The 26,338-nt window shown below is 44.9% G+C and overlaps 1 protein-coding gene across 3 annotated transcripts in view; it reads right to left on the bottom strand.

Moving 5' to 3' along the window:
• Positions 1 to 26,338, bottom strand: part of GALNT17 (polypeptide N-acetylgalactosaminyltransferase 17) — a 417,411-nt gene that overhangs the window by 192,286 nt on the left and 198,787 nt on the right. For all 3 annotated transcript variants that reach the window (XM_070412838.1, XM_070412839.1, XM_070412840.1), the window contains exons 3-4: positions 25,623 to 25,789; positions 690 to 864 (exon numbers count right to left, since the gene is read on the bottom strand). In XM_070412838.1, coding sequence (XP_070268939.1) covers positions 690 to 864; positions 25,623 to 25,789 — 342 coding nt within the window. The remainder of the gene's footprint in view (positions 1 to 689; positions 865 to 25,622; positions 25,790 to 26,338) is intronic.

Here is a 26,338-nt window from a genome sequence, read left to right as displayed (position 1 = left end):
AAGAATGCTTGTGAAGTGAGCAGTTTCATCTCATCAGTGATAGTGTGCACCACTGTTCCCAGTAATTTGCTTCCCCTTCCAGGAAAAACCCTGCCTCTTACCATGTGGCCCACAGGGCCTCCCGGCAGAGGGCTGTACTCTCTCCCTCAACACCAATGTTTAGCTTGGACATGTGACTTGCTTTAACCAGGGGGATGTGAGCAGAAGTGACAACGTCACCACAGAGCAGACACTTTCATAGTCATTGCAAGGTTCAGCCGGCATTCTTTTCTCTGAGCCACAAAAGTGGTGTTTCCTAGACAGGAGTGAGTCCAGAGGACAGGTGGAGCAGAGCCACAGACAGCCCATGCCAGACCTGCCACATGGACAAGACAGACATCTTTATCATCATCAGGAGGCGGAGAGGATTACTACAGGCCAACTTGGTGAAAGTTGAGACACAGTGTCTGCCTAGAACGAGGAATCACAAGGGACCTATGACAATGACAATGATGGACTGAGTAGACACAGATAAATTTCTCTCTGCTTCCCAGTTTTATCCCAGACTGTGGTCTCACCTTCTTTTCCAACCACCCCTTTTCCATTCTTCCAGGGGCCCCAGAGGAATCAGGCACCCACCTCCCAGACTCTAACCCCTCCTGACCTCACTGCAGGTCCTGAGTACCCCTAGGGTTCAGCGCGTGACCTACCAGCCAGCAGTGAATTCCACGTGGGCATCAAAGAAGCCAGTGACCTGGCCGGTGGCCGCCTTCCAGCCCTCAATGCGCGCTCGGATCAGGCCCTCCCGTTTTTGATTGCGCACCACCTTCACCAGCCCCGGGTAGCGTTTGTGGACGTACTCCTCTAAGGGGGCCTTCAGCTCCTCTGTAAATGACAAAACACAAGATGGTCCATGACATGTCATCTCAAACGTGTGTCCAACCCACTGCGATGCCGACAGACCTTCAGGAAATTGAGATTGCGGAAAAGTTTGCGAGTTGGTGATTTTAGTAGAAAATTGTGACAACCCAGTCAGTGTGAGTAAGAAGACATCAACGACACAGCGGCCCAGGACAGCAATGTTCTGCCAGCAGCCCAGCTGTACACCTGGATAGAAGTGAGGCCCAGCTTTTAGAACCCACTGCTGCAGGCTGGCAGGTGTCCTCTGAGGTTGATTGTCTTTGTGGCCCACAGCCCTGCCCTGGCCAGCATCCCTGTCCTCCCACTGTCCCCTGGTCCTGTTTGTCAACTGCTAGATGGGCATTTCCATCTGCACATACACTGGTTTTTATAGGAAACGCCCTAAGTGGTCCAGACACATAGTCATGCACCAGAGGCAATGTTAACAGGGTTGGTGCTTTGGTCTTAGGATGTGAAGGAAATCTTTGCCGAGTAATGAACATGCCGCCATGGGCAGAAGCAGTGCTCACAGAGATTACGTACATCTCCTTCTGCATGAGCAGGTAGTGTAAAGTGCTTTATTTCTATGACCTAATTTAAACCTTACAGCAACCCTAGGAAGTTGCCAGATTAATTCCATTAATTATTAACCTAGATTAATTCCACTTCACAAATTAAGAGACAGTCTCAGGGTTGCTAACCTGTCCCAAGGTCGAACACCTAGTAATGGAAGGGTTGAAACACAGGCCAAATGGGCCCAACTCCACAGACTTAAAGGTTGATACCTTTATGTACATAACAATCACCAAATGTTGGAGGCAAGTGGAATTTTTGAAAAAAGCTGGAAGAGCAATACTTACACTAGACAAAACAAAGGTTATCACCAGAGACAAAGAATATTTCATATATAATAGCCAAGATATGGAAGCAACTGAAGTATCCATGATAGACAATTGAATATAGGTGTGGTACATGTACACAATGAAACACTACTCAGCCATGAAAAAGATTAAATCTTACCATTTACAACAACATGAATGGACCTAGATGGCATTATGCTAGGTAAAATAAGTCAGACAGAGAAAGACAATTACCATATAATTTTACTGATATGTGGAATCTGAAAAACAAAATAAATGAACAAACAAAATAGAGAAGGACTCATAGATACAGAGAACAAACTGATGGTTGGCAGATAAGAGAAGATTGAAAAAGATAAAGAGATTAAGAAGTTCAAATTAGTAGTTATACTATGTCTTGGGGATGTAAAGTAGAGCATAGGAAATACAATCAGTAATATTGCAATAACTATGTGTGATGCCAGGTGGGTACTAGACTTACTGGGGAATCACTTCATAAATTATGTCTAACCACTATGCTATACACCTGAAACTGACATAATATTGAATGTTAAATGTAATTGAAAAGTAAAAATATATAATTTCAAACAAAACAAAAAAAGGAGATTTTGGACACACACAGAGCCACCAGGGACATGCACACAGAGGACAGACCACGTGAGGACACAGTGAGCAGGCAGCTACCTGCAAACCAAGACAGGGTTTCTTGATCTTGGCTCGACTTCCAGCCTCCCGAAATATGAGAAAATCAATTCTGTTAGGACACCCAGTCTGTGGTACTTTGCTATGGCAGTCCTAGCAGACTAATACAGGCATTTGTTTAGAAAGGAGAAAAAACTGGGGCCTGGGTGGGGAGGTGGCAGAAACCTCTAACAAGGCATAGCATGTGGTTGGGAGTCAGACTGCCTTGGTTTCAGAACCAAGTGCTAACATTTATTACCGGGGTGACCCTGGGCAATTCAGCCAGTCAATTTGTGCCTCAATTTTCTCATCTACAGAAGGGGGACCTCATAGGGTTGTGGTGAGCATTAAACAAGCTAATATACATAGATGTCTAGAATTATCCCTGGCATCTGGCATCATATAACATGCTCAACATTGAGTAGCCAGTCTTAGTAATTATTTCCACTCTAGGAAGGGTTAGGACACTAGAACAGAGATTTCAGAGCAGCCCAGGGCACCTGAGGAAGCTGTGTCCAAGATGGAAAAATAGGCCTATACATTAGAACAGTGGTCTCCAACCAGAGGGCACATCAGCATCCCGGGAGGTGTTGGGACAGATTGCTGACCCCTCCCCACAGCTTCATTTTCCAAGGTCTAGGGTGGAGCCTGAGAGTTTCTGTTTCTAAGTGGACCCAGGAGTGTCCATGCTTTATATGGGAACCACACTCTGAGAACCACTGAGCTGGAAGTCCATAGGACCATCTTAGCACACAGCATGCCCTCTGTGGGTTTTCTAGGTGGGTGACATATTTGCCCTCATCCAAGAGTTGGTAAGGATGCTGGTGGAGAAGCCAGGCTGTGGGGACCCTCTGTTTCTTCACTCACCATGAATTAGACGGATAACCACGTAACTGGGACTGGGGTGGCCCAAAGAATGTCCAGCTTCTAGAAACCATCTACTACAAGTTGGCTGGTTTTTTCCTGTGTTAAATTTCTTGGGACAATAATACTAGCAAAAAGGTTAGAAGGCCATGCCTAACCCGTTTGGTTTTTCCTTTTCCCCCCATGTGTGCTGGGGACAAAAGGACACACCATGGGAGGAGGCAAGGAACCACGCATGGGCACAGCACCGATGGGAGGGTTCGCCCATGATGGCAGGAACCTGGGAATCTCCATAAGTTCAGAGAGAACATTCTGAATGTTGAGCACTGAACACCACCACGCCTGGGGACCCACACCTGTTAACCCTTAGCTGCCAGGCGACCTGGGACCGAGTTTTGGCTCTGCCCAGTAACTGATGGCAGCTCTTGGCCATGACAGTCACCGTGTCCAAGTGTCAAGTGTTCTCCTCATTGGTTTAGTGGTTGTGACTGAGACGTCAGAAGAGAGAGCGGGAGGGGCAGGCATTTACAAGTTTGTCAAAAGAGCAAGTGGGTGATACCAGCTTCACCCTGACATGCTTCAGATACACATTGTTCCACATGCAACTGAAGTGATGACCTATGGGATTCTGTGGGAGATGTCACCCTGCCACTAACAGGGTTCAAAAGCAAGTGACAACGAGCAGGCTTTTCTTCCCAGCCCCTGCATGCGACTCAGCACCCATAAGGTATTGGGTTGGGCCCCTGCCCATACTCAAAATCAACTCTGACACAAGTGCTCCGTCAAGATGCTTACAATGTAGTGCAGGAGGGGAGACAAGTTCAAAGAGTTGGAATATTCAGTATTACAAGGGAAACAGAGCAAAGGTCAAAGGGGGAAAACGGCTGTTGGAAGGAAAGTGCTATGAGGGGTCACAGAAGGAGAAATTATTTCGGATGGGAGTGTTCATGGAGAAGGTAGTGTTTGAGTTAAGCAGAGGTTTGAACATGTGCTCTATTCCAGACCATAGACATAATCAAAAGACATGAGCATTGAATTGGATCTATAGAACCACCAGTGACTGGGTGATTGGGAAGATGCCATTAATTAGAAAAGAGGGGGAAAAAGAGAAGTGGAAGAACAAGTTGAGTTCACCTGGGTGAAGCCCTGCAGACGTGCAGGGGTGGCCTGCTGAACCGAAAGAATGGTTCAGAGGTGAGGAGGAAAGGCACAAAGCATCGGGGACACAGTAATGAGAGATGTTGGCTCTTAAGAGGGTGAGAGTTCCAGGAGAGAGTGAAGACTAGAACTGTACTCCGGAAACGTGTGTAGTGAGGAGGCAGGAAGACAAGCTAGAGCAGTGGTTCTCAACCTTCTGGCCCTTTAAATACAGTTCCTCATGTTGTGACCCAACCATAAAAGTATTTTCGTTGCTACTTCATAACTGTAATGTTGCTACTATTATGATATGCAGGATGGTCTTAGGCGACCCCTGTGAAAGGGTCGTTCAACCATCAAAGGGGTCGCGACCCAGAGGTTGAGAATCGCTGAGCTAGAGGATCAGATGGGCTGGAAACAGCATCAAAGAGGCAGAATCATATCAAGGGTAGAGTTTACAAAAGAAGCATATGTGCATTCATTTCACAAATATGTATAGAGAGGCCATGTGGCTGAAAAATGACACCATTTTTATCCTCAGAGTTATTCCACGTCCAATGTCAGGAAAATCAAAATGCATTAGAGAAAATGAGGGTTGAGATGGACCATTGATTTAAGCAAATAGCAGGTTCCTAATGGGACCAGTGAGGGAAAAGAATTCCCTTCGGGATGCATCTGGGCCCTGTGGGAGAAGAGGATGAGTAGACAGCTCAGAAGAGTCTTCCAGAAAGACTGGTCCTGGTGGACAGGACTGTGACAGCCTGAGGGCACTGGTGTGCTGAGATTTGAAAATTGCCTTAAAGTGAGAGAACCCACACGTTAACCAAGTAAAAACAGGGCCCCAGGCTCACCCAGGAAGGAAACAAATCCCCAAATGTCACACTTAACAAATGAACCCATTCTAAGACATTACAGTAACAGTAAGAAAAACACTTTACCTAAGAAATGTCATCCTTAACAAATGAACCCATTCTACCACATTACAATAACAGTAAGAAAAACATTTTACAGAAGATTTTTCTCCCTGACAAACTCAGAGAGGAAAACAGAAACTCATTTCTGCAAAAATAAATGTTTACCTTCCAGTGTTACAAAATCCAATACTAAATTGGTCGAGAGCCATTTGGGAATCCTTGTGTGTTATACGTTTTGGTAAACAGCATTTGGGGAGGTCAACAGGGAAGAAGCATTACTGCCTGTGATCAGAAGGGACCGGGAGGGAGATAAATCTGCTCCTTAACAATAAAAGAAACACCTGTCATCAGGCTCAAGGAGTACACATTGACAACAAGAAAGTTACAAACAGAACTAAAGCAAAAACAAAAAACAAAACACTATCATGGCCTGGCCGGCGTGACTCAGTGGTTGAGTGTCAACCTATTACGGTTCCATTCCCGGTTGTGGCACATGCCTGGGTTGTGGACGCTAATCAATAATTCTCTCTCATCATTGATGTTTCTATCTCTCTCTTCCTCTCCTTTCCTCTCTGAAATCAATAAAAATTTTATTTAAAAAAACACACATTATTATGGAATTATATTTAGATCCCGCACTTGGAGTGATGTAAGAGAATAAACCATCAGTCCAGAACCTTATCTCTAAGCCCAGCTCAGAAGCAAGTGCTGACCTAGCAGACTCATCTCCACCTGCTCCCCAAACCAGTGCATGAACCTCCGGGCCACACAGGCCTGGGTTTGCAAGTGGCCATGCCACCGCGGTTGGGCCATGCCTGAATCCCTCAACCCTCACAGTTATCAGGTCTTGGCGATGAGACTTATTGAATGTTCTAATTTTCCCTCAAAATATGGCAACTTGGCACAAATCCATCTAAGTTCGATGAGTGTTTCTCAGACTTGAACCTGCGCCGGCCTCACCAACAGGTCAGGAGTGTGACCCAAGAACTTAACATTTTTAAAAGTTCCAAATGGCTGCTGCTGCTGCTGTTCTGGTGACCTCATTCTGAGTAGCTCTGGCTTAGAGTTGGCCCCCGACCCAGCCCCATCTGCAGTGAATCAGCCCGTGTGTGTGGAAGGGGGCTCATCCTAACTGAGCAGCTGTGCCAGAACCCCAGGGTTGCCACTGCAGGGACCAGGAGGGAGATGTTTTTCTTGCTGTTATTGTAATGCCTCTGCTTTCCCACTACCTGGGCCTTCTTGTCCTGCCTTGACTGCAATATTGAGCCCCTGGGAGATGACCCCAATCTACATAATGAGGGTCTTTCTTGCCATTTCCAAAATTGGGATCCTGATTGCTGGCTATCCCTGCATGGAACACCCTCACAATTAGGTTAGTCCCCTGACTAGGACCCCATATGATCCTGGCATCTGCTCTCACTCTCCCTATTGTTCTTATTACTGCTGCTACTGCTACAATTCTACCAATATTACTTCTGCCACCATCAGTGCCCATGTCATCACCACAGCCATTCATTTCCAGCCCTTGACCCTGCCTGCCATGGCTGAGGTCTGGGCATGCTGCTAGCTGGGAATGCACAGGTTGTGAGAAATAGGACAAGAAATAGCACACATAGCACATTCCAATTAAAAACAAAAACCACCTGTCTCAAAGCTGGAATTAGCCGGGACTGTGTGAAAATGCAGGTTTTCAAGACCATCTTAAGAATTTCTAAGTTAGTGGGCAGTAGCGGGGTTGACCAGCACTCCAGACGATTCTCACACAACCCCAAAGCTTCTCAAAGCATTCATTGAATTTTTTTAATTGCTTTTACTAGGGTCACAAATACTCAACCAGAAACTTACTATTTTGACCATTTTAAAGTCTACAAATTCAGGGGCATGCAGCGCATTCACAGTGTGGTGAAGCCATGACCACTGTCTGGTTCCAGAACCTTGTCATCACCGAGAACGGAAGCCCTGCACCCAGTAAGCAGTCAGCTTCCATTTCTCGCCCTCCCTCAGCCCCTGGTGACCACTAATCTGCTTCCCATCTCTATGAATTTGCCTCCTCTAGACATTTCATAAAAATGGAATCATACAATATGTGGCTTTTGTGTCTGTAAGTCCTAGTCAGTTCATAAGGTGGAGAGGAAGAGGTAAAGCAAAGTTTTGGGGTGAGTTTAAACCCCTAGGCCTCGCTGAAGATCTAATTCCATATTCCCTTGCCAGTTAGCTTCTCTGATTCCCATTGTGGTTGTTGGTCCCTGATCTCTGCTAACCAGATAACCAACATGGGGATCAGAGAAGTCGACTCCAAAAGCCCACCCCCCCCAGACTCAGTGAGGGGGTTCTGACCTCTCTGAGGGGAGGATTCAGACCTGTGTTCATCCCTCACTCCCAGCTCCTGGCTCCCAGCTTGGGGACCAGAAGATCAGGGAAAACATGGTCTGCAACACAGTTTGAGCACAGACATTAGTCATGATGCTTTACATTTCCACAGTGTCTTTTTAAACAAGTTATATAAAATATTCAATATTGGCTACTTGTGACAATGATGCCATAGAAAGAACACAAAAATAGACGTAAAACACCTAGATTTTCAGGTATGCCTGAGAATATCTTTATGCTTGCAATAAACAACAAACAAAATGCATGAAAGTACCCATACAAAGGCCAGTAATGAATTTTTAAGTTATCTTTTAGGCAGACAGAGAAAGACGAGCACTGTATGATTTCATGTGTGATCTAAAAAAATGGAACCTGTAAAATAGAGTCAAGTAGTGGTTACCAGGGGATGGGGTGGAAATAAGATTGATGGTGCATAAGGCTACAAGCTTATCACATGTAGTAAATAAGCCACAGAGATCTAATACACAGTACAACTGATATAGACCATAATATTGCACAGACGGTCCCTGACTTATAATGGCTGGACTTACAAGTTTTTTACTTTTGATGGTGCCACAGCATATTTCTTATTTTGAGTTTTGATCTTTTCCTGAGCTGGTGATATGCAGTATGATACTATCTCCTTATGCTGGGCAGAGCAGCGAGCACATCTCCCAGTTAGTCATGTGACCAAAAGGTAACCATCCGATGCTCCATGCTGTGTTGCCGGTGTTTTTTGGATATTGTGTTCTGAGCATGTTTAAGATGGGCTGGGCTACGCTGTGATGTTTGGTAGGTTGTGTATATTAAATGCATTTGTGACTTAGGATGTTTTCAACTTACAATGGGTTTACAAGGCTGTCACTCCACTGTAAGAGAAGGAACATCTGTAATGCGATAAATATCGCTACAGCAGCCATCATATTACAATATATAAATGTGTCCAAGTAAGACACTGTGCACCTTAAATTTACACAGTGTAACACGTCAAGTATATTCCATTAAAATTTTAAGTTAAAAAATTAGCTTTTAAAATTAAAAAAGGGAAGGTGGGGAAACCTGGTGCATATCCTGGCCATGCCACCTCTAGGTTTCTCACCTGCCAAACAGAGCTAGAAAGATCCAGAAATTAAGGCAGGCTTTGTGGGACCTGAAGTGTGTACAATTTGGAGGAGCTCCTTTAAGAAAAAGGAAAAAAAAACACCTCTCTTCTGTAAATCCTACAAAAACAAATGCACATGTTAACGCATCGTTAGGCCCCTCTCCCTCCTGGAGGGCTGAAAAGGGCCCCAACCATAAGCTTCATCATCAGTTATCAGCTTCATGGCCAGTGCACCCTGGTGAGGCTCACTTCCCGGATGCAAAGTTCCTTTTATGCTGACAGTCACTACTTTTCAACCATGTTAAATACTATGCCCATCTGTATCAAAAATGAAATATTTATATCCTAGAACTGCTAACCAAGCTGACTCAAAATGTCAGCTAATCATGAGATGCTCCAAAAACACTCTTTGGATTAGTTCCCCGTTCATATTTAACCAGACAGTCATCTATCCTGCAAACGCATAGCATTCCGCAATGTTGTTTGAACTTTCACTGAGTCCTAATTAAGTGCCACTTACTGTGGTGACCCCTTGACCTATGACAACTCTTTTTACCCTCCTAACAACTCTGTGTGGTAAGGGGGAGTATTAGCCTCATTTTCTGGATGAGGACACTGAGCCATAGAGAGGATGAATACTTGGCAGAAAGCTTGTCAGTGGCGTGCCTGCGCTCCTTGTCATTCTGCCTCTGATTCCTGTGGATGTGATGACTGTGATATCTGAAGCTGTTTGTCTGTTCACGTGGAATTGCACCTTGTGTCCAGGCGAGGCCCTGGCCACTGCTCAATGGTTAGAGCATCAGCCCACCGACCTAAGGGTCACGGGTTCGATTCCCTGTCAAGGGTACGTACCTCCGTTGCAGGTTCAATCCTGGCCCCAGTGGGTGCCCTTGGGAGGCAACAATTGATGTTTCTCTCACATCAATGTTTTTCTCTCTCTCTCTTTTCCCTCCCTTGTACTCTCTCTAATAATCAATAGAAAAAATATCCTCAGGTAAGGATTTAAAAAAAAAAGAAGAAGAAGGCCGGACCTAGGCTTCTCCTGCAATGGCTCTCTGTCACTCTGAGGCACCCACACTGCTGCTCTGGCCTTGGCACACACATCTACCTTTCTAGGCAACTGTCCTCAGACAGTGGTCAGCCCTGTCCGGAGAAGGAGCCCACTGCCTGAAGGAGGGGCTCAAAAAAAGTGGGCATCCAGGAGGACCTGCTAGCTTCCAACTCCTCCAGGCAGCCCACCAAACTCTGAAGGGACAGCAGGGATATAAGAGCCCTGGTTCCCCCCTGCTGCATGGGCCTGTCTGGCTCTGGAAAATTCTGGCCTTTCACAATAGGGATGGAGAGGAAGTACACGTGTGAAAATGCAGAATGGAATAACACGGAAGGCAGCCATAGTGAATATTTTATTCTCTGAGCATCTCTCAGCTTTGTGGATTAAATAATGCATTTTCTGACTACGGGAACAAAAGAGAGGTGAGAACAAGAAACTTCAGGAAGAATGGGGAAGATAAAGGGATGTCTTTGCTGTGTATGAAAGCATTTTAAAGGTGATTCCACAGTGAGATCAAAGCAAGGACAAAAAAAGCAAAGGACGAAAAGAAGCAAGAAAAGAGATGTGAGATACAAATACCAACGTGTTAAACTAAATATATCACACGGAGTTGTGCACTCAAGAGAGGCGCTTTGAAAGCGAAGGCCATCTCTGCTTTCAGTTCCTTTGTTAAGAAATTCCTCTCCACCACTTCTTCCATTTAAATTTCACCTTTTAAAAAATAGGCACAAGTAGCCCAAACCAACAGAGGAACGTCATAATGCCTATAGGTGATGCCTCCAAATTGTTACCCCAAATTACAGGAGTAGTCTCCTATCTTGCCCCATCAAAAGGCAGTTGAAAGTCTGGTATTTGCAGCTGATTCTAATAATAACATGTGAACGTAAGCGATAAAATTTGCCTACAGGCTGCAGTGTGTTTCTCTTTCATTATGTTTCTTATTTACTACGATATTGATTCTGAATGCTCTGAAGCCTGCAAACCTCTTCCTTTGAAATAGCAAAAGTCACAGTCATTAGGGGGGAGGGGAGAGAGCAAAACAGCACAGAAGACACGTGAAGTCCTGGAGAGAACAGGGTCACATCTCGGTGTTTTCTTTAAACTGGCAACCAGAAATGGAATAACTAGAGCAAGGTGTCTGGTCATTCCTGCTCTAGCATTGGGGGACCTCTGTATGCACAGCCCTGAAATCTCCAAGGTCAAAGGCACAGGATCCTGCTAGGCACAGGATCTTATTATGCATGCTCACAAAAACAAAAACAAACAAAAAATGGTGCATATTAAAATGTTATGTAGCATAAAAGTGCTCTATAAAGAGCAGCTTTTGTTAGGGTCCAGAAGGTCTGCAGAACCTCATATGTTTCTTCTAACCTAGGAGACTGGAAAGACAGATAACACCTGGAAGCACAGGCACTGGCAGGTTAGAACAGATGTGAGCTGGACTGCCACACCTGGCTGAACAGAAGCTCTGCTAATATTAACCTGCCATCACATCTGACATTCCCACACTGCACACTCATTTGGGCTAAATCCTCACAGAAGTGCTACTGATTTTTGGTGCACACAGAGAGTGCACAGGGCAGGAATGCTTTGATCTAGAAAAAGATGACAATGGGAAGGTCTCAAGAATAAAGATGCCACCAGGCCAGGTGCACTGTGTGCTCTTACCTTGAGCCAGGGGCACCTGGGGAGGAAGGGACACACCTGGTCAGGAGAATTCACCTTGAGCTGCTCTGTGACATCAGGGTAAATAGTCCATCTATATATATAAAAGGCTAATATGCTAAGTGTCCGTCCGACCGGTAGCTATGACGCACACTGACCACCATGGGGCAGACGCTCAATGCAGGAGCTGCCAAGCTGCAGTGACTTGGCAGCGGTGGTTCTCGGGTGCACCAGGTCACTAGTATGAATAATAAAAGTCCTTACCCAATAGGGCAGTTTGGGTATTTAAATAAGATAACACATGCTAAGTGCTTAGCTTGGTGTCTGGCACACAGCATCACTCAATAATGGTTAAAATTACTATTCATTTTTAAAATACATATACATATACAGTATAGTAAAGGGAAACTAGACATGTCTTGGGAAACAAAGAGATGAGTCATAAGGATGTAGGAAGGGTTAGGAAGGGCTTGGGGAAGGGAAACAGTGGTAAACTAGAAGGGAGGGGGAAGCACAGAGGAAGGGAGGGAGGAGGAGGGGAGGAGGTACAGGAAGGAGGCCTGAGAGGCCTGGTTCCAGGACTGGGACAGCTGAGCTGGAGCCTCCGCTCCCGTAAATTCTGGCTGTGCTGTCACAGGTAAGACACTTGCCTCTCCAAGCTCATCTTTTTAAATAACAATGACCAGTTGTCAGAGGGTGTGGTCAAGACCCAAGAAGATACCTGCTCCTCAGCCCAGGCAGGGGGACAACTTGTCAGGCCTGCTCTGCATTTGCCCAGAAGCCTCAGCCTCATGTGTTCCAGGATGCCCTGCAGGGGTAATTAACTAGCAGGCCCCATTCAGGCCAGACTCCGCCTTTCCTCTCATGTGTAAGAGAAGAAGGAAGTTAGTGGCCAGCAGGACTCATGATTCTGAAGGCAGCCATCCTGCCCTAAAAGGTTTGCTCTGGGCTGAGTGCTGGTCTGGGGCACAGCTCCCATTTCCCTTTAACACAGCCTGAGGCCAGAGAGCCTCTGTCCAGCAAGCCAACCAGAGCTCCCAGCTAAAGTGATCTAAAGACGCTCAAGTCAACGTCACCTCACATTTCCAATAAAATAAGATCAAAGCTGAAACACTGCTCTTCCAGAATAAAGGTGAAAATGGCCTGGCTGGCCTTTCTGACAACCCTGAGCTTCCTTGCCCCACTTCCCTCTCCTTCTCAGTCAGGCTGGCTGATCCCCATCCCAGCGGGGCTGTTCTAGGAGCCTTCCACATCCTTCCTGCTCAGGGGTTGTCAGAAACATCAAAGACTCACCTGTTCACACTTCCCCTCTCCCCCATCAGTCCTGTGGCCCACAAGGCCCTCCATTTCTCCCTGGGACTCTCTGAACATCTAATCCACCCATCATTTCCTAGGTATCAATCCCATCTGCACACTTCCCTCTACATGTCCCAAGCTTCTCGGTCTCTAGATTCCTGCCTCCCACCCCCTGTCATTTCCCTCCTCGAGTCCAAATTCTAACTGTCTCTCATGGTCCAACTCAAGTGCCACATCCTTCACAAAAGCCTCAGTTATCTCCCCAACTCGTGGAAATACCACGTGCAAATCCCAGTGATGTTGTCACATTAAGAGTCCGTGGTATGCTTGTCCACCCAGCCCCTCCCTTTCTGGAGCCCCGCCCCATGGCTACTAGTGTGTGGTGGTTCTGTGCAGGACTCTGCCCTCCTGGTCACAGCTGACAGATCCACGGAAAGGCATCCAACCCATTCCAGAGCACCATTTCCCTTTCCTGGGGCTCCTTTCCCTGTCCCTCTCCAATGCCTGAAGCTGTCATTACAGTATCAGCTTTGAGCTGTCTCTGTAGCCATAGATCCCTCTAGGTGGCATGGAGCACTGGAGGTGGCCAGTCTTCACAAGCTGACAAGGAGGAGGGGCTGAGATAGTAGAGACCCAGGCAGAGGCCCCTGGAAGTGTCTGGGTTTGACTCTCCTGTGGCCTGGCCTCACTCCTGCCCCTGGGCTGTGTCAGACCCTCCATCATTCTTATATTGCTGGGTTCCAATCTAATGGGTTCCCAGTCTGATCATAGGGCGAGGCTTTCAACATGCTTTTGGGATTGCTCCAGGCACTGCTGGAATGAACCCCATTCCTCTTGGTATCACAGTTACGGTCTCCAAGGCTAAAACAAAAAAAACGTATTCTCTACTGGAGGCGAGGCTGGAAGATTAAAAGTTAATCAGATTTCACATAAATGGAATAAATGACCAAAAAACAGCTCGAGTGAACATGTGTTTACCATAACTCAAGCACTGTACTCTTGGGCATTATCTCAGAGACATGAAAATTAATTTTCACACCAACATCTGCACATGAATGTTCATAGCAACTTTCTCTGTAAAAATCCCAAACTGAAACAACTCAAATGTTAGACAAACTGTGGTAAACCCAACCCACGGAACGATAGGCAGAAATAATGAGGAACGAACTCATGGTGCTCACAGCAACTTGGATGAATTGTAAGGCACTTACACTGAGTGTAGAAGCCAATCACAGCCTGGCCTGGTGTGGCTCAGTGGTTGAGCACTGACCTATGAACAGGAGGTCATGGTTTAATTCCCAGTCAGGGCACATACCTGGGTTGCAGGCTCGATCCCTAGTCGGGGGCATGCAGGAGGCAGCTAATCAACAATTCTCTCTCATCATTAATGTTTATATCTCTCCCTCTCCTTTCCTCTCTGAAATCAATAAAGATATATTTTTTTAAAAAGAAACCAATCACAAAGGTCATGTGCCCATGGTTTACTCTATAGAACATTCTTGAAATAACACAAGTATAGAGACTGAGAACAAATAAGGGTAGTCAGGGGCAGGAATGGGGGGTGGGAGCTGGGTGTGGTTAAAAGGAATAGCAAGGGGGAGCTTTTTTCTGTGTCTCAATTGTGGTGGTGGTTACAGGAATATACATATGTGATAAAGTTGTATAAAACTGCCTACACACACACACACATTAAACTGGTGAGATAGGAGTAAGCTCTCTAGATTGACCTAAGTCAATTTCCTGGTTGTGATCATGTACTAGGGTTCTACAAGATGTTACTAATGGCCCTAGCTGGTTTGGCTCAGTGGATAGAGAGAGCATCAGCCTGTGGACTGAAGGGTCCCAGGTTCGATTCCAGTCAAGGGCACATGCCCGGATTGCGGACGTGATCCAGATCAATCAATGATTCTCCCTTATCATTGATGTTTCTCTCTCTCTCTCTCTCTCTCTCTCTCTCTCTCTCTCTCTCTCCCTTCCTCTCTGATATCAATAAAAATATATTTAAAAAAAAAAGATGTGACTAATGGAGGAAATAGTGATGAGTATGTGAGACCTCTTGTACATCCTTGCAACTTCTTTTGAATTTATAGCTATTTCAAAATAACAATTTTTTTGGTTGTTTTACTGTGGTTTTTTTTTTTAAAGCCAGTTTGCAAAGAAAGCTTTCGCTGGGGTTCCCGTGTTATCTCTTGTGTAAAGAGATACACTCTCCCTCTTATCCTTTCCTCCCCGCGGCCTAAAAACACACAAGAAGAAATGTAAATGCACAACTCATCTGTGATTACAGACCCACAGAGCAAACGCTGTCACACCGCAGTGATCTGGCTGGGGACAAAAACAAGCATTATTTCTGATTGCGAAGACTCTTTACAGGCAGGGGGAGGCAGGTGATGGTCTGGTAAGGAAGCCGGGCCCAGCATGGACATGTGTGATAACGAGGTGTCTCAGCTACTTCACTGGGAGCCTCAACAACACAGGAAAAACGTTATCTTTCCACCACACCAGACTCCTCCTATCTCTGCAATTATAAGCCCAGAAGAAAAGCAAACAATGCCGGCGTGCTTCTCCCAAACCTCTCCTGCAAGCCCAGAGGGTGTCTATATCCTTTCACTCAAAAGCGTTTCCTAACCCGAGCCTTCCTGTTTCCAACCTTTGAACACACCAACCAAGAGAAGAGCCTGACCAGGTGTGCTTGCTCCACAGGGAAACAGTGACAAGGGTACAGCTGTCCAGATCACTGAGATACGTGAGTGATTGGAGATAGGCATATTTTTGAGTTCTAAACCGAAAAAACTATGGAAGAGAAGCCAAAATATGAACGATAATGCCAAATACAATCACTCCCAGGATGAAATCAATAAAAATGTATTTATAAAAAGAAACCAATCACAAAGGTCATGTACTGCTCATGTCAGAGAAAGTAGAAAAAAAAGTTTGCACACGTGCAGCGTCAATTAACCTCTTCAGCAATCACGGTAACTTAGCCGTGGGCAAGGCTCCGGGAACACAGCACAGAAAGAGCGTTGGTTCTTGCCCTCGAGGGTCTTACAGTTTAAAGATGGGCAAGTACACAAAGGCAATACAGCATGGCAAGTGCTGCACCCAACTACACACGGTGCCCTGGGAGCTGAAGGAAATCTTGGAAGGCTTCCCAGAAGGGGTGAGACAGAAACAGAATGTTGAGGAAAGAGAGCTAGCAGATCAAATACTGCCATGAGCACATTCAACAGTCACGCCCTTTAATGTACTGCCAGGATTTGAACTATGGGCTTTTGCAAGCATTATCTCTAAACCTCACAATTTAAACACTCCAGAAAAGCCACTACTATCCCCAATTTATTCAAGATCAGAAAAGGTAAGTACCTTGGCCAACATCACACAGGATTTGATTCCACTTTTTGCACCTCATCCTATTGCTTAAGCACAAAGAAGGCAATATTTTAAAAGTGCAGATTTAAACATAATGTGTGATTCTTCACTCCTCAGAACAACGAAGAGGACAAAGACGAATAAGATCTGGTGTTGGTGAGGATACAGAGGATACACTTGCATACACTTCTCGTAGGACAGTACCACATATCCGGAGAAAGATGAATCACTTCATATTACAAATTCTTAAAAATGAACACGGAACTTTCAGGATAAGATAATGAGTTTAACTCATGAATCAGACACGTCCCTTACTCAAAAGCCACTGAAAACCACAGGAAAGGGATTTAAAAAATAAAATGAACCCATAACATTCCAGATCAGGGAAAACACAAGAAATACCAGCCACAACACTGGGAAAGCTGGAAAGCAGATGCACAGGGTAACCAAAGTGACAGATGTGTCAGACACCTGTGTGGTCCAAACCAGGAAGCCCAACCCAAGCTCAGAAAGAGAAGGAGAGGGAGAGGGAGAGGGGAAGGGGGAGGGGGAGGGGGAGGGGGGGAGGGAGAGGGAGATAGAATACAATGTTAAATTTTCCATTTTAATCATTTCAAGTGTACAGTTTGGTGGCATTAAGTACATTCACATTGTGTAATCATCACCACTATCCAATTCCAGAATTTTTTCAACTTGCAAACTATACTCATTAACTCTCCATTTCTGCCTGCCCAGCTCCTAGGGCTGTCGAATCACCTTGAAGAGATTATGTACAGACAACAGGTTCACTGGGCATCCAAGGAAGACAGAAACTAAACAACAAAAAGAAAAAAAGCAACTGTGGGAACAAACTATTCAGGGAGAAAAACTAAGAACCAAACCCAAAATAAAGCATTATTAATATCCTCCAAGGGATAAGAAAATATATTGTTTCCATTAAATAAGAACAATATGCTATAAAAAGGAACTTTCAGAGAATAAAAATGAGCACTTGGAAGTAAACTCATGAAAGCAGAAATAAAAAAAATACTGAATAGAAGGGAAAAAAGATAAAATTGAAGAAAGCAGACAGAGCAGAGGAAATGATACGATAGCAAAGAAGAGATAAGAACGTTAGAGGTTCAATATAGGAGATTTAATAATAGAAAATGGGAGATGCTGAAAGAGAGAATAGAAAAAATGGGGAGGAACTGTCAATTAAATATCCCAAGAAGTTTTCAAAAAACTGACATACATTAGATTCCAGACTGAAGCCACTAAATGCCCAGCCCAGTGAATGATAATTGATCCACCCCAGTTGATCCACCCCAATTGATCCACTCATCATTGTGAAATCCAAAACTCGGGGGTGGAGGGGGGCAGGGAGGGGGAAATGAAGATTCCACAGGCTTCAAGAAAAGAAAAAAAACATATAAAGGATCAGGAATTTGAATGCTGTTGATTCTTTTTAAAAAATTTTTTGAAAGAAGATAACGGAGCAAAACCATCAAAATTCTGCAAGAAGGTGATACCTAACTCAACCAGGCCACCATTCACATCCTATCTAATAATAGACAAACATGGTAATTGACCATACCTTCGCTACACCCCCCCATTGGCTAATCAGCAAGATAGGCAAATTAACCGCCAACAAAGATGGCTGTTAATCTGCATATGTAGGCGCGAAGTGGTGGAGCGAAGACTGAAGGCGGCTCCTGCCAGAGCAGCGAAGGCTTGAAGGCGGCTCTGACCGGAGCCAAGGCCTGGGTCCCGGGTGCCGGAGGAAAACCGGTGCCGGCAGCCAAGGGAAGGGAAGGCCTATTGCTCGAATCTTTTCATGCAACAGGCCTCTAGTAGAAGATAAGCACAAAGCTTTCTTCAGACATGGGATGATCTCAAAAGATTTTTATCTTCCTTGTAGACTTTCTAAAGAAGCTTCTAGTTGTGCGTTTCACCAGAATAAGCATGTAAACCAAGAAAAAGAAGGGCATGGAATCCTGCCCAGGAGAGTAGCGAGGGAGCTGTCCAGGAGGAAGGCGGAGGACCCCAGGTGACCAGGGTGCACAGGTGCTGCGGCCACACGTCCACAGCAGACAGTGTGCCTTAGGGCAGACATATCGATGGTTGTAATTATGATCTCTCCTGCAAACTTACCTCACTTTAAGGACAGGTTGTCTGAAGGAGACACGAACTTTTAATATGAACCGATAATTTGTTCCCTTAGATACGTGGTACTGGCCCACAAAAAGAACAGGAAAGTGTCTTTTCCTCTGTGGTATATCCTCACCAACACTGAATCTTGGTCATTTCTTCTGTCCTGATGAATGAAATGATATCTAAATGAGGACGGATTGTCCCCATTCTCCCCTGTCATTGGATGTTCTGAACACAGGCTGACTACATTGGAGCTCTCTCTACATGCCTGCTGCCTGGACCAGTTGAGGACATTCATTTCATCCCTCAGGTCTGACCCGCTTTGACCTCCTCCTGGAGGTCAGAGGCAGAAATCACAGAGCAGCCATTCCATCTGTCCAGACTTTTGCTTTATACCCAGTGCCAGGTTCACGCAATAGCCCTGCCAGATGCCCCCACTGGAATGAACCCCATGCCTCCCTGAGCTCTCTCATGACTTAGCTGTCTTTTTCAGAGAGGCTTTTGGAAACTCTTAGGACAGCACATAGGTCAATGTTCTTGTTCTTGACCTGGTAGGTTAACAAGCATTTATTAATAAGCACATTTAAAAACATAAAGGAGTCAGGGAAACTGAACAAAAAGAAAAAAGAGAGACAAGGCATCCATGAAGTAAAAGTGTCGCTATTTGAAGATGGGATGATGTTATATGTTAAAAGCTCTAAAGAATACACACATACACACAAAACTACTAGAGCTAATAAAGAAGTTTAGAAAAGTAGAAGGATATAAGATCGATGTACAAAACTCAGTTGAATCTCTATACACTAGCAATGAACAGTCCAAAACTAAAATTAAGAAAACAATTCCCTTAAAATAGCATAAAAATAATAAAATATTTAATAATAAATTTAACCAAAGAAGTGCAAGATTTTATTGAAAACTACAAAACATTGTCAAAAGAGATCAAAGAAGGCCTAAATAAAGAGAAAAACACCCTATGTTTATGGATTGGAAACATTAATACTGTTAAGCTGACAATACTCCTCAAATTGTCCTTTAGATTTGATGCAATCCCTAACAAAACTACAACTGCCTTTTTGCAGAAACTGACAAGCTGTTCCTAAATTGTATATGTCAATACTCAGGACTCATATAGACAAAACAGTCTTGAAAAAGAAGAACAAGGTTGGAAGACTCACACTTCCTGATTTTAAAACTTACTACTAAGGAATAATTATCAAGATAGTGATGTATTGATAGACAAGGATAGACACATACATCAATGAAACAGAAATTGGAGTGCAGAAATAAATTCTCCTCACATTTATAGTCAATTGCTTTCTGATAAGGGTGCCACGACCATTCAATGGAGAAAGAATAATCTTTTCAACAAATGGTACCAGGACAACTAAATTTCCTCATAGAAAAAGTGAATTCAAACCCCTAACTCAAAGCACATACAAACACTAACTTACAATCAATAAAGGCCTACATGTAAGGGCTAAAACAATAAAACTCTTAGAAGAAAACATAGGTGTAAATCTTTGTGACTCTGGGTTAGGCAACAGTTTCTTAGATTAGACACCAAAAGCTCAAGCACCCAATGGAAAAAGAGACAAACTGGACTTGATAAAAATTAAAAATTATGTGCATCAAAGGACACTACGAAGAAAGTGAAAAGACAACCCACAGAACGGAAGAAAATCTTTAGATATATCTGTAAAAAATACTTACAGAATATATTTTATAAGAGTGCAGACCCAGAATATGTAAAGAGCAATTACAATTCACACAAAAAGACAAATAATCCGTTTTCAAAATGGGCAAAGGATTTGAATAGACATTTCTCCAAATAAGATAGACTAATAGCAAATAAGCACATAAAAAGATGCTAAAAATAATTAGTTATTAGGCAAAAAAATCCACAATATACCACTCACTAGGCATAACTTAAAGAAGAGGGAAAATAAATGTTGGTGAGAATGTGGAGAAATTGGAACCCTAATACATTGCTGGTAGGAATGTGAAATGATTCCAGTGCTGTGAAAACAGTCAATTGTGAAAAACAATTTGATGGTTTCTCAAAAAATTAACCATAAATGTATCACATGGCCCACCAATTTTCACTCCTAGGTATATGCCCAAGAAAATTAAAAACATGTCTACATAAAAATGTATTATACTAAGCAAAATAAGCCAATGAGAGAAAGACAAGTATCACATGATCTCACTCATATATGGAATCTAATGAACAAAATAAACTAAAGAACAAAATAGATCCAGAGACACAGGAGCATGGAACAGATTGATGAATCTTAGAGGGAAGGCAGGAGTGGGTGGGTGGGTAGGGAGAGATTAACCAAAGAACTTATAATGCATATATGAATAACCCATGGACACAGACAATAGAGTGGTGAAGGCCTGGGGGAGGGGGGGGGAGTGTTGGGGTGAAGGAGGTCAATGGGGGAAAAGGAGGACATCTCTACTAATTTCAACAATAAAGATAAATGTTAAAAATATATATGAATATTCATAGCAGTATTATTCCTAATAGCCAAAAACTGGGAACAACCCAAATATCCATCAACTGATGAATGTATAAGTAAGCTATGCCATATCCATACAACAAAATATTTAGCCATAAAAAGGAATGAAGTATTCATATGTACTATATATGGATGAACATAGAAAACATTGTTAAGTGAAAGAAGTCAGACACAAAAGGCCACATGTTGTAGATTTCATTTATGTCAAAGGTCCAGAATAGGTAAAATTATAGAGACAGAAAGTACTTCAATGGTTGCCCAAGCAACTGGGAGAGATTGCTAAGAGATTCAGGGCTTCCTTTGGGAAAATATTCTGGAATTAGTGGCAATAGTTGCAAAACATAGTGAATATACTGAAAGCCACAGAGTGGTATATTTTATGTTATGTGAATTATATCTCAATTAAAACAAGGGATAGTAAACAAAAGCTATGGGGTGTGTCAAGAATTATAATAATCATAAATCTGTGTGCCCTTAACCCCTCAAACAAATTTCAAGGCAAAAAAATGCTGAGGGCCTGAACAAAAAGCCAGCGGCTTGGGATATGGCCAAGTAGGACCCCCGCTCAACAGTAACTAACGAGATGCTACTGGGAAAGGGACGAGGAAGAGCGTGTAAAGACTTCCGGGCTTTGATGACAAGATAACTGAGAAAAAGGTGAAGCTCTTCAATGAGACAGGAAGTAAATGATGAGAAACAGTTTTCTGAGACTGATAGGAAGGTGGTGAGTCATTGGACCCAGTGAGCATACGGTTTCAGAGGGACCCTGAGCCGCCACCTAGGAGACGGAGGATACAGGTGTGGAGCTTGGGGGAGAGGCTGAGTTGCTCTGGGCTGGGGGGATGGATTTGAGGATCATCAGAACATACACGTGGAGGAACTATTCAGTGTCCCAATGCTGACACATTCCCTGAACCTACCTCCTTCTCCTTCTCCTCCTCCCGCTCATCTTCCTCCTCCCTCTCTTTTTTTTCTGAAAAAGTCCTTTATCTTGAATGGATGTGATAACGTATAGAACTGAGGCACTATTGTTTCCACCCGCGCCAGTGCTGACCAGCCTGAGAACAGACCATTCTACCTTCATTAAAATGATGTTCCCAGAGCCTTTTTAATAAAAAGGGAAATGTGCTTCAATGTTCAGGGGGAAAACGAGAACGTTATAGGACCGTAACTCTGTCAAATGTGCATTAAAAAGCGGGTGCGAACATGGACAAATGAGCAGTTGCCGCTGGCTAGTCTCACAGTATTTGGTGTGTGTGTGTTTTTCAATTAGATGAGCTTTTTGATACATTCAAATTTTCCTACAAAGAGCATGTATTACTTTTAAGATCAGAAACATGGGAAGGCTGAGGAAAATGTTTTAATCAAACTCGAAACAGAAGGTAAGCAGGGATAAGAAATATTAATGCTAGACAATGTAAATGCAAGGCCAGAAAAAAAAGGTATTTTTGAAGATAAAGGGAACATTACATAATGGTAACAACCACCGCTAACAATGAAGCCATGCAGATACAAATCTATGTTGCCAAAGAAACGGACAAGATACAGAAATCAAACATTATTAAAAACACGGGAAGGAACAGTCATTGTAGAAGGTGATGTTGAAACACCATTATCAAAGAGACGTAAGAAGAAAAACTCAGAGTCTATCTAAATACACATAATTGATGTCTGGCAGGAATTCAATTCCGTGATTACAGTGTGGGGGTCTTTTCAAGTGTATATAGAACATTTACAAAACTCAATAATACTAGTCACAAGGAAAACCTCAATAAAGAAAAAAAATGTTAAATTTCTCTTCCCATTAAAGAGAAAGTACAGGGGTGCCTTCCCTTCCCAGTCAGGGGGGAAAAAAAAAAGAGAAAAATGGCATTAATGTAGTCCACTCCTGGTCCTGTAGGCCAGGGGTAGGGAATGTCCAGGCCACAGGCAAAATAAAGCCTGTGAAATCATTTGGTCTGGCTCTGCCAAGGCATTAGGGATGAGTTAATTAAATTTTTGACCAAATATAGCAGGCTAATACATTTTAAGTTGATAATTTTGCATGACCCTGGAATCCTATATAATCAAGAGCTAATATGCAAATGGTCGTCACACCCAGCGGTGCTTGACAGGGGACCTGAGGCTGCACCCCCCGCCCTGTGGGGCTTGACAGTGGTGGGGCCAGCCCGATCTGGGTCTCACACAATTTCAAGGTGCATGCAGGTGGGCAGGGACTCGATTCTGGGTCCCGTGGTGCACCCCAGACTCTGACAGGAGGGAGATTTTTATATACATTTTACTAATTTTCTTTCATCTCTGACACTTATATTATAGAGAAAGGGCAAATAGCAATATTAAAATATTTCCTCTAATTAATTCCTTTTTAATGTGCATGAATTTCGTGTACCAGGCCACTAGTGATATTATAAATATCCATATGGCTGTTGGCAGAAAAATAGGTTTCTCACCCCTGCCTTAGGTACTGGGGAGGACAGGGAAGGATGAATGGGAGTTAACGTTATGGTCAGAATGGACCAAATACCTCTTCCTGCTGGTTCTCACCCACTGACCATCTTCATGAAACCTGAAGTGTGAACCACTGAAACGGTACTTAACTCAGTAGTTCTCCAAGTGTGGTCCCTGCACCAGGGGAATCACCCAGGAGTCTGTGAGAAATGCAAACCCCTTTGCCCCACCCCTGAACTCCTGAAACTGAACATCCTCCAGGGTGGGGCTCCAGAAGGTTCCCAGGGGAAAGCATCTGATGCTAAGGGAGTATAGACACCCTGGCTCCCTCAGCCCTGGAGCGGGTTAACTCTGAGTGGTGGCTTTTACACTGGCTCCAGAGTCCCACTAGGATGAAGCTCCTGTCACCCACAGTAACAATCTGCATGACACCCCCTTTGAGGGTGCCTTCCCTCCCCGTCCTACTTCCCGGGTCCCCTCTTCACCTCCCAAATAAGCTAATGCATTCAACTCTGTCTCAGGGTCTGTGTCTGGAGGAACCTAAGCTAAAGCATCTACTGGAGACCCCATCCCCTCCTCTCTGGCCGGGCTCTGCAGAGATTTTTGTGGGAGATGGACCCCCACCGGCAGCGAGTCCTCCCCCCATTCTCAGTTCCCTCTCTTCTCTGGGTTGGCCAGCTCTTCTGAGTGGCACTTCCAGCCACTCCGCCGCTAGCCCCTTAACCACGGGTCAGCAACCAGCCAGGCCTGTGGGACAAAGTCCTGCCCAGAACTTGGAGTGAGGATATGCAGGTCACGGTGGTATCACGGGCTCCAGTAGGGTACAGGTTGTCACAGCAGTACAGAGCAGGGACTTAGGATGTCAGCAAAGTCTTGGAGGGTGTGACACACATGGGAGACCTGGGGAAGGAGTGGGACTTAGCCAGGAGTGAGGAGGGTGTAGCCTGAAAGTCCTGCTGAAGCAAGAGGTTTGCCTGGGCGCACAGAGCAGCTGCAGAGGTGCGCTGTGAGCCAGCCAGGCAGAGCTCTGCCAGATGACTTAGAGGCTTCAAGAAACTGCAAGCCTCCTTCTCTCAACAAAACTCTTAATGTCAGTTTTTAAAAAATATATTTTTATTGATTTCAGAGCGGAAGGGAGAGGGAAATAGAAACATCAATGATGAGAGAGAATCACATTGACTGGTTGCCTCCTGCACGCCCCCTACTGGGGATCGAGCCCACAACCCAGGCATGTGCCCTAACCAGGAATCAAACCGAGATCTCCTGGTTCATAAGTCGGGGCTCAATATCAGTTTTAAAACAACCTATAGATAATGAAATGGCCAGAGGTCAGGAAAGAAAAACAGGGATGTGAAAAATTCAGCAAATGACCCATCTGTCCTCCAAATCTAGAGGACCCCCCACCAAAGAGTAGTGCCCTGAGGGCACACTGCTATAATGCCGGTTCAGAAGGGGCAGGGGGACTTCAGCCCTTGAGCCAATCAAATGTGATAGGGTCACCCGGAGCTCCCCAAGATAATCAGGTTTCAAACAGGGCCTGTGGCTCGCCCTGCCTCTCCTGACCAGGAGCTCGTAGGATGACCCGTCTGTACTCAGTATGCTGAGAGCAAGGCGTTCAGCTGCCCCTGAATCCTACAGTTGCTCAGAAGATAAGCCTCCTGGCTGGCTTTCTGTCTGTCACCTGCTGTGGGTTCTCTCCTCGCAGTGAGCACAGTGGATTCTGCAGGCTTCGCGCCAACACAAAGGCACAATTAGCCAAACCAACCCCCCACCACCTCAACACCAGGTTCTCATCTCCAAGGACCTCAAAGAACTTCTGCTGCTGCCGTCCAGTACTTGCTTGTTTTCTGTTTTTAAACTAAGCCACCATTCCCAACAGAGCTCAACTCCAAAAGGCCTGCAAACTCTGCTCATTTCTATCCACGGTCATTGTGGGCACAGTGGCCCAGAGGGAAATTCTGAGGTGGGAGGACTTCCCATCACAGGACAGAATTTCCCTTGTTCTTTCGCCTCTTGGGAAAGGGTGTGTGTGGAGGAATTCAGCCCTTCGAATTATTAATTCCTTTATTAATAAGAAGAGGGGAAATTAAGGTTAGTCTAGATACATCACCAGTCGCTTACTCTCAAAGCCCTAGAGGACTTGTGGACTAATGAACCAGTGTTTGCCTGGACTTCCTCCTCCAAACTTCCCCCATTCCCTGGATACGCCCCAGGAACAGAAGACAGAGACACTTGGGCTGGTACTGGAATGAAGGGGCATTTCCCCTGCTGAGATTGTGAGTCTGCATCTTCCTCTCTAAGAAACCCCTGGGCCGGCCACCCCCATACCTTCGTCGCTGTTGTCATCCACCAGGATGATCTCCTTCAGCAGGTGTGTGGGCGTGTGGTTGACAGCGCTGTGGACCGACCGCAGGATCACCGACAGGGCCTCGTTCACGAAGATAAAAATGATGGAGATCTGGGGCAGCTCCTTGGAGTACTTCAGCTCCTTACACCTGGGGAGGAGAGCAGGGAGAGCCAAGTCAGGAAGGAGGGACACACGTGCTGTGCTGGGCACAGTAAGGACGTCCGCCCAATCCTCGTACACGTCCTCCCGAGGCGTGAACCATTGGTTCCCTGTACCAATTGGTTCTCTTGGTTAAGAACTGAGAATAGAGCCTAAGGAGGAGAGGGTAAAGGGATCCAGCCCCATGTATCCCAAATTCACCACCCTGTACGAATGGGAAGCACCAGTCTTGGGCACACATCTGCCAGACCACAGGCTACTGTGCCCACATATATCTCCTGGTTTCGTCAGTGCCCACCTGTCCAACTGTCCTCTCCAGGCACCTGCACTTCCTTGTCTCGGGCTCACCTGTTATGATGCCTCCTAAGCAGTTACCCACCCCCAGCAGCTCTCATCCAGAGACTGCTGGGGGCTGATGCATAAACACTCGACTCCCTCAGGTCTGGAGCAGGTTGACTCTGCGGGGTGGGTTTTACACTGGCTCCCAGGGTCCTCCTGAGATGAAGTTTCTGTCACACACAGTAACAATCTGCATGAC

This window comes from Myotis yumanensis, unplaced genomic scaffold (assembly GCF_028538775.1).
Source record: "Myotis yumanensis isolate MYYU_CA2020_CCGP unplaced genomic scaffold, mMyoYum1.0.hap1 SCAF_4, whole genome shotgun sequence".
NCBI lineage: Eukaryota > Metazoa > Chordata > Mammalia > Chiroptera > Vespertilionidae > Myotis > Myotis yumanensis.
The sequence above is the reverse complement of the archived record's forward strand: the minus strand, read 5'-3'. Positions and strand labels throughout refer to the sequence as shown.